The sequence below is a fragment of the Myxocyprinus asiaticus genome, chromosome 5, assembly GCF_019703515.2.
Source record: "Myxocyprinus asiaticus isolate MX2 ecotype Aquarium Trade chromosome 5, UBuf_Myxa_2, whole genome shotgun sequence".
Taxonomy (NCBI): Eukaryota; Metazoa; Chordata; class Actinopteri; order Cypriniformes; family Catostomidae; genus Myxocyprinus; species Myxocyprinus asiaticus.
Window position 1 is genome coordinate 51,482,273 of NC_059348.1, and position 15,474 is coordinate 51,497,746.

At 40.6% G+C, this 15,474-nt stretch overlaps 1 protein-coding gene across 1 annotated transcript in view; it reads right to left on the bottom strand.

Annotated features, from left to right (window-relative positions):
* LOC127440618 (protein-glutamine gamma-glutamyltransferase K-like) overlaps positions 1-15,474 on the bottom strand; it is a 45,616-nt gene that overhangs the window by 4,588 nt on the left and 25,554 nt on the right. Inside the window, exons 7-13 of the mRNA XM_051697310.1 lie at positions 9,087-9,264; positions 8,195-8,333; positions 7,385-7,577; positions 6,863-7,016; positions 3,751-4,035; positions 1,722-1,882; positions 1,408-1,544 (exon numbers count right to left, since the gene is read on the bottom strand). Of these exons, the coding sequence (XP_051553270.1) occupies positions 1,408-1,544; positions 1,722-1,882; positions 3,751-4,035; positions 6,863-7,016; positions 7,385-7,577; positions 8,195-8,333; positions 9,087-9,264 (1,247 nt within the window). The remainder of the gene's footprint in view (positions 1-1,407; positions 1,545-1,721; positions 1,883-3,750; positions 4,036-6,862; positions 7,017-7,384; positions 7,578-8,194; positions 8,334-9,086; positions 9,265-15,474) is intronic.

Here is a 15,474-nt window from a genome sequence, read left to right on the forward strand (position 1 = left end):
TACTGTATATATATATATATATATATATATATATATATAAAGCAATATCACACGAGGAAGAGTGCGATATGGCCCTACATCAGCACTGCTGTGATTCAGCCGCAGGTACGAGGCCGCAGGCCGAGTGCCGTAGGTAGTCAGACCAAATGATGTGTCCAAGCCTTCGTTAGTAATTCAAAAATATCACTTTTGAACTAGTATCATGGCTTGGGCTGTTTCTAACAAGTTATTGGATCAGCAAGGATGGATGTGTGTGTGTGTGTGTGTGAGAGAGAGAGCGAGAGAGAGAGAGAGATAGAGCCGATCACCTGTTGCCTCACCCAAGCAGAGATGCTGTCAGCTTTCTGAACATCAGCTTTCTCAGTGGAAAAGTAGCCATCAAAACGGGGGTATTTCTCCCTATTTTGTGGTAGCCGGTGCGCAAGAGTCTTTCACTATAGAAACCGCAATCTCCTCCGCCATTTTAAACAGCACGTCCTCTCCAGTGTGGAGAGTCCGGTAAGAGTTAAGCGCCTTGAGTTCTGTAATTAATTAGTCTGTTGTGTCTCTCAGCTGTGATGAGCCATAATGCTGAAGTTGTTTGTTTAAAGCCGTTTAAAGCTATTTCCTAGCTTTAATAGTGTAGCAGTAATACGAGCAATCACGGAGTGCTGTTCTATGTAAACACTGGCTGACTCGGATTCACTTCACATCACCGAACTGGCTCATATTACACACAAAAATTATCTTTTGCCACCACCTGCTGGCTAACATATGTAATGTAAAAAAATATATATGTAAAAAGAGACACATACAGTAGATCTTAACACACATGCACTGCTCTTACACTTTAGTTTACAATGGCACAAACACAAGCGGAGTGATACACACAGAGAAGCGTCTGAGTGCTGATGGAGTGAGACCATCAGTACTCATGGAACGTCTCTCGTACAATCAGATTCGAGGACCGGAACAAACTGTTGTGTATGTGTATACATATATATATATATATATATATATATATATATATATATATATATATATATATATATATATATATATACACATACATACATACGGTATATTTATATTGTTCATTGTTAGTTTCTGATACCTAATGAATTTACTAATAGAACCTTGTTTTAAAGTGTTACCGGGTAATCTTTTTGAATTTTTTTAGACAAGAATCTAATTGTACATTATTGGAATAGAGAAGTTTTAAAATTCTACACATTTTTCTATAAATTCCCTTTAATGTCCAACAGTGTGTTTGAACCATTTGCTAATTAATAGTGTGTGTTCAGTAGAACCCTAATAGATCAGGTTTTCATTTGTGTTATGTTTGAATTCCCTAAGAAAATTCCAATATTGCTTGTGGATTTTTATTGAACAGAATGACTCATCTGTAACATGTATCCTGGCTCTTACCCCACTCTGATGGGATGGAGGTCTCTCAGCCCCAGTCCCTCCACTCGCACCACCACATTACGGAGTGTACACGGCAGAGGATTTGTGAACGTGATCTTCGCTGACGTCTCTTTGCCCACATAAGCCTCTCCAATAGGCTACAAAGAGATGCAAAAATATTTACAAACCCACTTATTAGTGTCTTTGTTGTTTGGTTTTAATATGGAACTTACAAGAGCATAACATGATAATTTGTGCATATAGGCTGTCCCAAAACATGTTCTTGGTCAAATATGGAAGTAAACGCAAATGTATTCAGGTTCTGGATGTCTTACCTCAATGATGAGATCAGGCGTTCGCAGTCTAAAGCTCGTCTGATTGGCCAAAACCTGCTGGGTTTCATTGACCCGACCAGACAGGGTCAGCATGAGCGCAGCTTGATCCACCAGTTGGTTCTGGTACTGTTCATATGGCAGGATCCATTCAATAATCTTTTCTAAAGGAGAAGAAATACACATAAGTGTGACTTTCGGCAGTGGTTATGATCTGTACACCTTAGATGGTCTATAGGTCATCGTGGGTGATGTTTACCAGCAAAATGAAACTGGGGGTTATTTGATTAATGCTGGGGTTACCAACCCCCATCGCCCCTTGGAATCTACGCACCTGTGGCACAATACTAACTGCATACTGGTCAGTATAATGCTGAAACAAACTACCCAAGTATGTAAACAAAACAGACGCTTCTAGCTAGCTCGATTTTGTGTTGTTGCTTTCCGAAAAGTGTCAGACCACAATTCATAACATTAGACATTAGTGTGAACCATACACTATGTCTACGGTGAGTTTTTTCTTTCAGGTCAACTGCTGACATGAGGGAGCAACAGTTTGAAGAGAATACTGCTGAGTAAGTAAGTTTAATTTCATATATTTACAGCAAGTTATCTGAAAAATAACATGCCCAATTTAATGGCACAGTCTTTTGAAGGTAACTCTACCCCCCCTCCCCCACAGTTTCAAACAGTAGTTTGCTACATTGTGTCTCAACACATTGCATGTTATTTTGGATTTTCACTTCAATTTTGTCTTATCTCTTGCAAGTTCAATCAAGTAATGAGGTCAAGAAAGAGATGTTAAAAATTGTGGTTATTGGGGGCCTGGGAAGCTCAGCGAGTACTGACGCTGACTACCACTCCTGGAGTCGCGAGTTCGAATCCAGGGTGTGCTGAGTGACTCCAGCCAGGTCTCCTAAGCAACCAAGTTGGCCCAGTTGCTAGGGAGGGTAGAGTTACATGGGGTAACCTCCTTGTGGTTGTGATTAGTGGTTCTCGCTCTCAATGGGGCCCACGGTAAATTGTGCATGGATCGCGGAGAGTAGCATAAGCCTCCTGTGCTGTGAGTCTCCGCAGTGTCATGCACAAGAGCCACAAGATAAGATGTGCAGATTGACTGTCTCAGAAGTGGAGGCAACTGAGACTTGTCCTCCGCCACCCGGATTGAGGTGAGTAACCATGCCACCATGAGGACCTACTAAGTAGTGGGAATTGGGCATGCCAAACTGGGAGAAAATGGGATTAAAAAAATAATAATAATAATAATAATAAAAAATTTAATTGTGGCTATTAGCCAGACTGAAAATGGCAGAAAGAATGCACTAGATTGTGGGATACAATATTGCGTGCAGAGCACTCTCATTGTTTAGTGCACATTTTGGCAACTGTAGGCGGTCTTTCAGATATCCTGCACAACAGAAAGTTTGCATACTGCGCATACAAAATAGTACTCAGTGTTGGGTAGATTACATCTGAGATGTACTCCTGTTCTGCCTGCAAATTACACAACTAATACTTTAATCGGTAACATAATCTTTTATATTTTACAGGTAATGTAATCTGTATGTAATCATGTAATAATGGGCGTAGAATACGCAGGGGATGCGGGGGACGCGTCCCCCTCACTTTCTATAAAACCAGTTCGTCCCCTGTATTTTTTCACGAGCCAAATGTGTTTACACTGTCTTTCATACAGCAAATGTCTAAATGTGCAAATGCAAAAGTTAAAATTCACTGGTCAATCATGTAATTAATTCGATTAACATTTTTAATCGATTGACACCTCTAAAAATATACAGTATAGCTTATATATTTATGTTTTCTGTCCTCCTCACTTTTGAAATGATTGCTATGCCCCTGCATGTACTGCATAAAAAGTAACTGTAATCTATAAAATTCATACATTTTCAAAATGTACGTACTTGATTTTTGTAATCTGATTACACAATACAGATTACATGTAGTCCATTACTACACAAAACTGATAGTGTCAGTGGCATTACTAATACAGTATGTGTTCTGTATGTGTCACCTTCATATGGCATTAGCTCAACAGAAAGCTTGTCCTTCTTTACGGTGTCCTTCAGCACGCCGGTGTAGTACATAACTGCCACCTGGCTGTGGAGTGTGGTTCTGCGAGGCTCTGAGCTCAGGTTCTTTACAACAATCTGCAGCTGTGCATCTACTCCCATGCGTGGACCTTCTCCGTTTATCTTCACCTCCACATGAACATCTTCAGCAATGGGACTGGAGTATATGTCAGGTCTACTGCCATAGCGACAAGCAGTCTCCACGGCGATACGCTCCTCCTCTGAGCCTGATGAAGAAGATCAATGCCCATGAGAAAGGAAAATCGTAAATGAGATCTCTTTGTACCAATTGTTTCTCCAAGACAGCAAGAAGATTAAATGGATACTTTTGCTAAAGTTCTCAGTGAATTTTAACCTATCCTATGGCATTTAAGTGAAACATCTGAGACAGTGTTGATACTGTTTCCTCTGGGTGCAACTCAAAGTTCAGTTTAAATCTACCAGCCTAGAAGGAAAGATAATGACACCTTTTCTGGTAAGAAGTCTGAGTGGTTCAGGCAAAGGAATGTTAAGCTGAAACAGGCATTGTGTACTCTTGGCTGCCTGACCTGGCATTTGCCAGTGATTTGTGCACTGTATTGTAAGTTGTTTTGGTTAGAAAACCTCTACTAAGAATATGTGTAATTACAAGCTAAATGGCTAAATGGTGAGTGTCACACAGAAATGTCCAGGTTATATTTCACCCAAAATCAGAAGAAAAACAAAAATCAAAATTTGCATTAAGAAAATGAAGGCTATTCTTAGCACCAAAATAAAAAAATAAGAAAATTTCATTGCAATATTATTTTCACAACAAATTAAAAGTTACCACACTTGTATGCAATTCTAATTACTGTAATATATTAATAAAAATCATCCTGTCCATACACAGTGATTTATGTTACTTTTGTTTATTCAGAATTAAATCAGTAACAAATACTGCCATGATGTATTAAAACGTATTTTTTCAATTTAAATAATATCAAATAATATTTTCTTTTACACTAACTAACTAACAAATTTTCAGCTAAAGAAATTACATTTCTAGATTCTACCTGATTCAGCCATATTTCAAATTTAATTTATTTATTTATTTTTTGGCATGTGGCTCTGATTTTCATTATTTACATTTGGCAGACACTTTTATCCAAAGCAACTTACAGTCACCCTGATTACAGGGACAATTCCCCTGGAGCAACCTGGAGTTAAGTGGACACAATGGTAGTGGCTGTCAGGATTGAACCAACAACCTTCTGCTTACAAGTTCATGCTTTAGTCCACTACACCACCACATAATAGACTCCAAATAATGGAGTCCATTATTTTCATATTGGCAATGTTGTTTGAGTAATGTATTGTAATGACACTTTGAGTAATCTATTGTAATTTTACAGAAATGAGAATGAGATTTATATATATGCAAAAATAAAATCTTAATGGTCCTTATAAATAGGTTTTGTTTTCTTATTTTTATTTTTTAGCTTATTTTATTATCATTTTAGTTTATCTTATGCATTTGGGTCTGATAAAAATATATATATATATATATATATATATATATACACTATATTGCCAAAAGTATTCGCTCACCCATCCAAATAATTGAATTCAGGTGTTCCAATCACTTCCATGGCCACAGGTGTATAAAATGAAGCACCTAGGCATGCAGACTGCTTCTACAAACATTTGTGAAAGAATGGGCCGCTCTCAGGAGCTCAGTGAATTCCAGTGTGGTACTGTGATAGGATGCCACCTGTGCAACAAGTCCAGTCGTGAAATTTCCTCGCTACTAAATATTCCACAGTCAACTGTCAGTGGTATTATAACAAAGTGGAAGCGATTGGGAATGACAGCAACTCAGCCACGAAGTGGTAGGCCACGTAAAATGACAGAGCGGGGTCAGCGGATGCTGAGGCGCATAGTGCGCAGAGGTCGCCAACTTTCTGCAGAGTCAATCGCTACAGACCTCCAAAGTTCATGTGGCCTTCAGATTAGCTCAAGAACAGTGCGTAGAGAGCTTCATGGAATGGGTTTCCATGGCCGAGCAGCTGCATCCAAGCCATACATCACCAAGTGCAATGCAAAGCGTCGGATGCAGTGGTGTAAAGCACACCGCCACTGGACTCTAGAGCAGTGGAGACGTGTTCTCTGGAGTGACGAATCATGCTTCTCCATCTGGCAATCTGATGGATGAGTCTGGGTTTGGTGGTTGCCAGGAGAACGGTACTTGTCTGACTGCATTGTGCCAACTGTGAAGTTTGGTGGAGGGGGGATTATGGCGTGGGGTTGTTTTTCAGGAGCTGGGCTTGGCCCCTTAGTTCCAGTGAAAGGAACTCTGAATGCTTCAGCATACCAAGAGATTTTGGACAATTCCATGCTCCCAACTTTGTGGGAACAGTTTGGGGATGGCCCCTTCCTGTTCCAACATGACTGCGCACCAGTGCACAAAGCAAGGTCCATAAAGACATGGATGAGCGAGTTTGGTGTGGAAGAACTTGACTGGCCTGCACAGAGTCCTGACCTCAACCCGATAGAGCACCTTTGGGATGAATTAGAGCGAAGACTGCGAGCCAGGCCTTCTCGTCCGACATCAGTGTCTGACCTCACAAATGCGCTTCTGGAAGAATGGTCAAAAATTCCCATAAACACACTCCTAAACCTTGTGGAAAGCCTTCCCAGAAGAGTTGAAGCTGTTATAGCTGCAAAGGGTGGGCCGACGTCATATTAAACCCTATGGATTAAGAATGGGATGTCACTTAAGTTCATATGCGTCTAAAGGCAGATGAGCGAATACTTTTGGCAATATAGTGTATATATATATATATACAACAGAACAACTTTCTATGGGAAACTGAAGTAAGCTGTTGCACAAATTCTCATAGTTTGAATTTCACATTATGATTCCATCATTAAAATATTGGCCATGTTGCTTTTTGATGTGATACTTGCTTAAAGCCTCTATTGTACAGTCTGAGCATTTGATAGCTGCTAGTCTTTCAGGTGGATTCAGGCAGTATGAGACACTGATGGCAAGAAAAAAGCAAGTCGAAATGTTTGACAGTGTGCCTTTCACACCTTCAGGGTATTTGTAAATATGTGTGATGTCTTCACGCTGATCAGAGCCTACAGCTTTGGTGCTGATGCAGTGCCCCACAGCTTTCTTCTCGCTGTGGATCTGACTGAAGGTGCCATCGAGGTTCCTCTGCCAGTAGATTTTATCACTGTTCACCTGCATCAGAAAAAAGGACAAGACAGCCAAGTTTGAGCTGAAAGAGAGAGCACTGGCATGACAAATGCAGGTTTTAATTCATGTATCGAAAGAGAATGTTTATAATGGAATGCCAACAGGTCGGGGCCAGCCCATCTTGTAAGCCATTCGCACAATTGCCTTGATGTTTTTTAAATGTATTTGTTTTTTTTGTTTTTTTATGATTGGCATAGAGTAGCCAATTGCAGACAGCAAGGTGATTGGAGACAGCAATAAAGGATTCAAATGTAAACTTAAATCTTTAAATTCAACATGAAATCACCATTGCACTGTGAATTTCTAAATAGCTGAGGTTTTTAAAACTGAATTGAAAAACAGTTTGGACTCACCTCAGCGAATACGAAAGGTGTGTCGTATTTGAGGTAGACCTGTCCAGAGCGTATAGCGGCCAGTGATGCTGGACCACAGCGGAACGTTCCATGACTGGTTTCCTGAGGGGTGGAATCCACGGCCTGCCAGCCGCCCATTCCAGGAGGCAAATCCGGACGAGCCATCCAGCAATCATTCCAAACATGGAAGTTCCTGTTGAGTAAATATTCATTAATTTGTGTCTTGCACTCTATACTGACACCTATTGGTGTAGGTGAAGCATCACTGTATAGGTAATGGTATCATTGTTGAAAAAAATACAGTATTTGTCAATATACTGGTCATTCCTTTATATATTTATTTTGCAACAAAACGTGTCTGTTCATAGGGGGTTTACTGAAATAAAGTGAGTAGTGATTCAGCTGGTCATGTGATCTTAATATGGCAGCCACCATGAGGTGGACCACTCTTACAATAAAACAACTTTTTCTAGAACACAATATGACTGGAGTCTTTATTTTATGTGTGTGAACATTATTATAAACAATTTTTTTTAAGTACTATTCATTTCTTTAGGTGTAAATGTTTTTTTTTTAAGTGAAGAAAAAAATACTTAGTACACCTTTAAATCTTGCAGAAGGAAATCCATGAATAAGCATTTAGATTCAAATATTCCATATTTATTGTATAGAATGTACTGCTACCTAACCTGGCTGATGGAAATTGTTTTGCATCTAACCCTAACCTTTGATGTTGATGTAATAACTCCTTTGTCCTGTTTTAGAATGGCTATTTTCACATCTTTCCATGAAAACAAGACAACTACACACCACACAGAATCAGAATTGAGGTGATGGATTGGTTCCATATTCTCATCAAAGTAAACATCCGTTGTCAAGGAGACGTCGGTATCATGAGCAGACTGGAAATTTGTGACAGAACGGGCAGGAATACCTAGACATCTCAGTACTAGGAAAGAGCGAGAGAGAGAGAGAGAGAGAGAGAGAGAGAGAGAGATTCACCTTGATGGAAATAGTCAGTAATACAATGCAAACAGGGAAAAGTCTGATTAATTACATAACTGTGATACTGAATTACACAGTGCAAGAGTCCCATGCAGAGAGAAATACTATTAATGTCTCAGTGTGTAATGAACAGAATGTAGGCTAGAGTATTTTAAACTGAAGGTCCCTCCGAGGGACATACTTCTGTTAGTCGGGATCAGCTATGCATTTCACAACAGTGCACTATGACCACAGTAAAGAATGCTTGTGTTTGTCGATTCAGGATTCTAAGCAAAACATGAACACAATAGCATATTTTGGTGGTCCTGATTTATAATTTTAGATATACCTGCCCAAAAACATTTTAAATTACCATTGTATTTCTATTCTGTCAAAAGTATATCCACAAAATGGCAAAGCGTCGAATGCCTTAATAAAAAGTAAAGGACACAAATTGTCATATAAATGTTGTGTTTCACAAATGTTGCTTATTTTATTACCTAAGACAGCATTTTGTATAGATTAACCACAATGTTGTGGTTAAATTGTAATTTTGGTGGTCTACCTTCTACCTAAGTATTGTTAAGTGTTCAAACTATTGTGATTTGTTTATCAGACCGATCCCTACAACTCTTTATAGCCAATAGAATCGCGAAGTTATCTAGCTCTATAGGCAATAAAAACCTGTACTGGAGGACGCTTTCTCTTAAACACACACCTGCGGTGGTGATCCCAGAGAACACCCAGCACTGGCCGTATTTGACCGGCATTCCACCCTCCTGGTGGTATTTTTTGAGGATTTCCACACTACCACTCCAGGCTGTGGGAGGAGTTCCACCCACGTAATTCCCAGACCAGTTTCCCTCCAAAACACCGCGGTCATCTGGGGAATTTATCTAGAACCAAGAAAACAAAATCTGATAAAATGACTGAGTTTAAAAATATTTCTCAGGGTTTTCTTTAAAGATGGAAAAAGAGTATATTTGAAGGGATCGTTTTACATTTGTTAATTTAATTTTCTTCCTTTATAACTTTATAATGTTTTCCCTTATAATTTTCTTTTAGAAAGTTCAATTACATTTCAATTAAATTAAGTTTTATTTGTAAATAACTTTTTATAATAAATATTGTCCCAAAGCTTTAAAGAAAAAAATATATATATTATGACGGGGTGAACAAGAGACAGACACAGTGGGTGTGGTGTCAGGCCTCGGAGAGGCATTCATTTCAAATAAAAGAAAAAAGAAATGGGGAATCTGGCACCCTCATGATGAGACAGGGGCTTATGTAGGTTCAGGGAGTGCCCATGGGATGGTCTGGTAAGTGGACAGGGTCTGGTGGTCACATGTGCTCCCCTCCTAGGAACGGTGGCTTCTGTGGTGGCCTGTCTTCCCAGGCGCCACAGCGTGTGAGAGGAAGGGAGGCCCGGCTTCCAAGCCGTAGGCCGCGATACATGCTGTCATCCCTGGCGACACATTTAACTCAGAATGGGGTTCCAGGGGGAGCGGGTCCTGTGGCGCATCTAATAGCCTCCCCGCTCTGCTCCTTGAACTACAAGGACGCAACTTTGTGCACACATGGAGATACGTAGAAGCTGGCTTCCTGAGGAGAGGTGCACTCTGCATTTTAAAGGCAGCAGTGATGAGGCTCTTTTCACATCAGGCGTGCCTCATCATCTGCTCCCATGCTCATATACGAACACGGAGTCCAGAGCAGGAGAAGCTCTCTCCTAAGCCGTCCACCCAGGAATGCTACTTCCTGAACCAGGCCCTATGTTCGGAGTTGCCGTATAGGGGATACCTCTCAGGGCCAGCTAACCCTTTCGCTTGCACCCGTGCGGGGGACAGAGAAAACACGGATTAAACATGACAGCCTCGACCAACCGCAGGGTAAATGCTCATTAAGTGCCACTTGCCCTTTTGGCGCTTGGGAGGCTGTCCCCATGGATTCTAAATCCTGCTCCAGGTGTGACACCACTGTTTGTGCCCAACTGCACTGTTTCTGCTCACAACATGCCCACATTCTCACAGATATTCCATCGCAGCACAATAGCACTGACTTCATGAATTTCTTTACTGATAAAATTTAAATAATCAGAAATAAAATTGGAATTATGCAGTCATCTGTCACAGTACCTCAGAAAACAGTGTCTCATAATTTTCCTCACGTGCAACTTTAAACCTTCACTGTCATAGGTCATGAAGAGCTAACAAAACTTATCGAAACATCAAAAGCCACAACATGTATGTTAGATCCAATACCAACTAAGCTCTTAAAAGAGGGACTCCCTGTAAACTCAGAACCTCTTCTTAATATTATTAACTCCTCGCTATCCTTAGGACATGTACCAAGAAACTTTAAAATGGCAGTTCTTAAACCACTTATTAAGAAGCCACAACTTGATCCTGGAAAATTTGCTAATTATAGACAGATTTCAAATCTCCCGTTTATGTAAAAAATACTAGAAAAGGTTGTGTCCTCCCAATTATGTTCATTTCTACAGAGAAATAGTATATATGAACAATTTCAGTCAGGATTTAGGCCACATCACAGTACAGAGACTTCACTTATCAGAGTTACTAATGACTTGCTTTTATCATCTGATCACGGCTGCACTTCTCTTCTAATGCATTTGGATCTTAGTGCTGCCTTCGACATGATAGATCATGATATTCTCTTGGAGAGGCTAGAGGCTAGAGAATTATGTTGGCATTTGTGGAAATGCATTAGCATGGTTTAGGTCCTATTTAGCAGACCGCTACCACTTTGTCTATGTAAACAAGGAATTGTCAAATCAAACAAATTTAAGTATGGAGTGCCACAGGGGTCAGTTTTCTGCTTTTGTCCTTATATATGCTTCCCCTGGGAGATATTATCAGGAATCATGGAATAAGTTTCCACTGTTATGCTGACAATACCCAACTTTATATTTCTTCGAAACCTGATGAAATTTCACTATTCTCCAAATTAGCAATGTATCGATGAATTCAAATATTGGAAAGCCAGAAATTTCCTTCTAATCAATTCTGACAAACAGAGATACTACTTCTAGGACCAAAAACCTCTAAAACTTAGCCGCTAAAATATAATTTGACTCTCGATGGATGTACTGTTACATCGTCTTCAACAGCAAAGAACTTGGGTGTTATATCTGATACCAATATGTCATTGTAAAATCAAATTTCCAATGTTTGTAGAACAGCATTCTTCCACCTAAGAAATATTGCTAAGTTATGACACATGCTCTCTGTTGCTGATGACAAAAAATGAATTCATGCGTTCATGACCTCAAGACAAAATTATTGTAATGCATTACTGGGAGGATGTCCAGCAAGTTCAATAAATAAACTTCAATTGGTTCAAAATGCAGCAGCCAGAGTGCTGACTAGAACCAAGAAATATGATCATATTAGCCCAATTTTATCATTTACATTGGCTACCTGTTAAATTTCATATTAATTTTAAAATTCTGTTAACTACATACAATGATTTGAATGGTCTAGCTCCACAGTACTTAAGTGACCTTCTGACACGCTATATTCCATCACGTTCATTACGATCGCAAAATTCTGGCCTGTTAATAATTCCTAGAATATCAAAATCCACAAAAGGAGGTAGATCCTTTTCCTATTTGGCTCCTAAACTATGGAATAGTCTCCCTAACCCTGTTTGGGATGCAGACACACTCACTGAGTTTAAGTCTAGACTAAAGACTCATCTATTTAGCCAGGCATACACCTAATTTATTCTTCACCACACAATTAGGCTGCTTTAGTTAGGTCTTCCGGATCATGATCTATAACTCTGCAAAAAATGTATGGCATCTATGCTAATATTATTCTATATGTTTCCATGTCTCAACCTCGGGACTCCTATCCCGAGGTCACCAGAACCGGCCGGATCCAGCTCCATTACTGCTTGGTATCGGACACTACTGCTACGTGTTTCTGACTGATGACGACAAAATGCAGCCGGTGCCAGCCAGACATCACTTCAGTCTATTACGATGGATCTCAGGGGATGAACTGATGCCATCTCCAACCATAAGACAGGATAATTCATATGCCATTGCATGAACCTTGGATTTAGGATAGACCTCACCGAAATTACCTGCCGGTTGAACTGCGAAGTACCTCACTGATCTCTGCCTGCATCACCTTGGTCTAATGATGGACTACATTCTTAAAATGGAATACACAGACTATCAATAAATTGCCAACAAAAGCCTTCATTAGCCAACTAACAAAGAACAATGCATCTATGTGAACTTCTGCAGTTAATCCAGGATGGACTTCAAAGACATTAGTCATTAATATTACAGTTCTTACAAAATCTTTGTTTAAACACTGGCCCTTAACACTTAGTTTAATAATTTTAAACCATGACTTACACTGCACATAAATAACTAATACTGGCATTATATTCATGCTGTTAGCCAGAGGGGACCTGGCCCCCACAGTGAGCCTGGTTTCTCCCAAATTAAATTTTCTCCATTAACCAATATTTTACGGAGTTTTATGTTCCTTGGCACAGTCACCTTCAGCCTGCTCACTGGGTTTCTAAATACAATGATTATTTAATCATTTATTTTTATACACACTTCATAATCGTATTTAATCAAAATACACAATGATGACTCTAATACTTTATAGATATTACGGTTTCATTTTCTGTTAATGCATGATAATCTGTAAAGTTGCTTTGAAAAGATGTGTGTTGTGAAAGGTGCTATCCAAATAAAAATGACTTGATTTGACTTGACATTCTCCACCACGGTAGCGGGGTGAACAAGAGACAGACACAGTGGGTGTGGTGTCAGGCCTTGGAGAGGCGTTCACTTAAAATAATAATAAACATACAATTTTAAAAATGGGAATAAAGTGTCTTTAGGGGAATGCGTCCAAAAGGAATGGGGAATCTGGCATCCTCACAATGCGCTGGGTGATGTGAAGGATAGGGGATGATGGTAGGGGACTGTCCAGGTATAATAGGTGGGGTCCGGCGGTGGTGATGCGCTCCCCTCCTGTGTCCAGGGTGTGAGGGGCAACGACTTACTCAGAGCGGCTCAGCTTCCTGGGCTGTGCCTTGTGAGGAGAATGGCGGCCCGGTCGACTGGCAGTGCTCCAATCCCCAGCATCGCATCTTATTCACACCGGGGATCCGAAGTGCAGGTCCGGCTGCGTATCTAATTCGCACCGGAACCTTCCTGCTCTGGACCTGCGAGAAAGCCAGTGTGTGCACAAGGAGACAGAAGCTGGCTCCCCGAGGAGAGGCGCGCTCTACATTTTAATAGCAGCAGTGATGAGCCTATATTCACATCAGGTGCGCCTCATCATCCCCTGCCAAAACGAGGCTTATTAAATTGCACATCTCCTCGCTCCTGCCCACTCCCATTATGAGTTTCGCTGAAGGACGGACTTTAGAAAAGATGGGGCAATGATGACATGAGGGAGGGGTGGGTCGTTCTGCTATAATGATTATATTTATAAATTACATTTCAAATAATTTAAAATGATTTACAATTACATATAGATAATTATATCTGTAAAAGGCCACTTATAATGTTTTTTGACCATTTTCCAATTTGTCTCAAATTATACAGGTTGTTTTTTGTTTGTTTGTTTGTTTGTTTGTTTATTTGTTTTTTATTGCTGCTGTGTAAGTGTAGGCAGTCTCGAGTTAATATTCTGAGTTTTTGATGTCATAAATAAGAGATTACATCTGCTCTGTGCTGCCTCTCTTTCTTGACCCGTTGCAGTTTGCTTACCGCAACAACCGCTCCACTGATGATGCCATTGCACCTACACTACACACTGCTCTCTCCCACCTGGAAAAAAGTGAGAAAACACTTATGTGAGAATGCTGTTTGTAGACTACAGCTCAGCATTCAACACCATAGTGCCCTCCAAGCTTGATAAGAAACTCGGGGCTCTGGGCTTAAACAGCTCGCTGTGCAGCTGGATCCTGGACTTCCTGTCAAGCAGACGCCAGGTGGTTAGAATAGGCAGCAACATCTCCTCATCACTGACCCTCAACACTGGAGCCCCGCAGGGCTGTGTTCACAGTCCACTACTGTATTCCTTGTACACACATGACTGTGTGGCAACACATAGCTCCAATGCCATCAAGTTTGCTGATGACATGACTGTGGTAGGTCTGATCACTGACAATGATGAAACAGCCTACAGAGAGGAGGTGCACACTCTGACACACTGGTGTCAGGAGCACAACCTCTCCCTCAACGTCAGTAAGACAAAGGAGCTTGTGGTGGACTTCAGAAGAAAAGACAGAGAACACAGTCCCATCACCATCAATGGAGCACCAGTGGAGAGAGGCAGCAGCTTCAAGTTCCTGGGTGTCCACATCACTGAGGAACTCACATGGTCCATCCACATTGAAGTCGTTGTGAAGAAGGCTCATCAGCGCCTCTTCTTCCTGAGATGGCTGAGGAAGTTTGGAATGAACCGCCACATCCTCACACGGTTCTACACCTGCACTGTAGAGAGCATCCTGACTGGCTGCATCTCCGCCTGGTACGGCAATAGCACCGCCCACAACCGCAAAGCACTGCAAAGGGTGGTGCGAATTGCCAGACACATCATCGGAGGTGAGCTTCCCTCCCTCCAGGAAATATATACAAGCCGGTGTGTGAAAAAAGCTCGAAGGATCATCAGAGACTCCAGCCACCCGAGCCATGGGCTGTTCTCACTGCTACCATCAGGTAGGCGGTATCGCAGCATCAGGACCCGCACCAGCCGACTCCATGACAGCTTCTTCCCCCAAGCAATCAGACTTTTGAACTCTTGATCTCCCACGATCAAAATACATCAGCACTGCACTTTATTACTCTATTATTTCACACCGGACTGTCATAAATTATATTATTATTATATTATGTTCTCTCTTACAACTGACTATCAACCGACAGCCTGAATGTCAATACAGTACAATACTGTACATTCTATATATACTATATATATATATATATATACTTTTTTATATATTTTTATTTTTTATTTTTATTGAATAATGTGTATCTATTTAGTGCGTATTGTATACTGTACAGTGTATGTTATTATTTGTATATTGTTGAGTGTAATTATGTG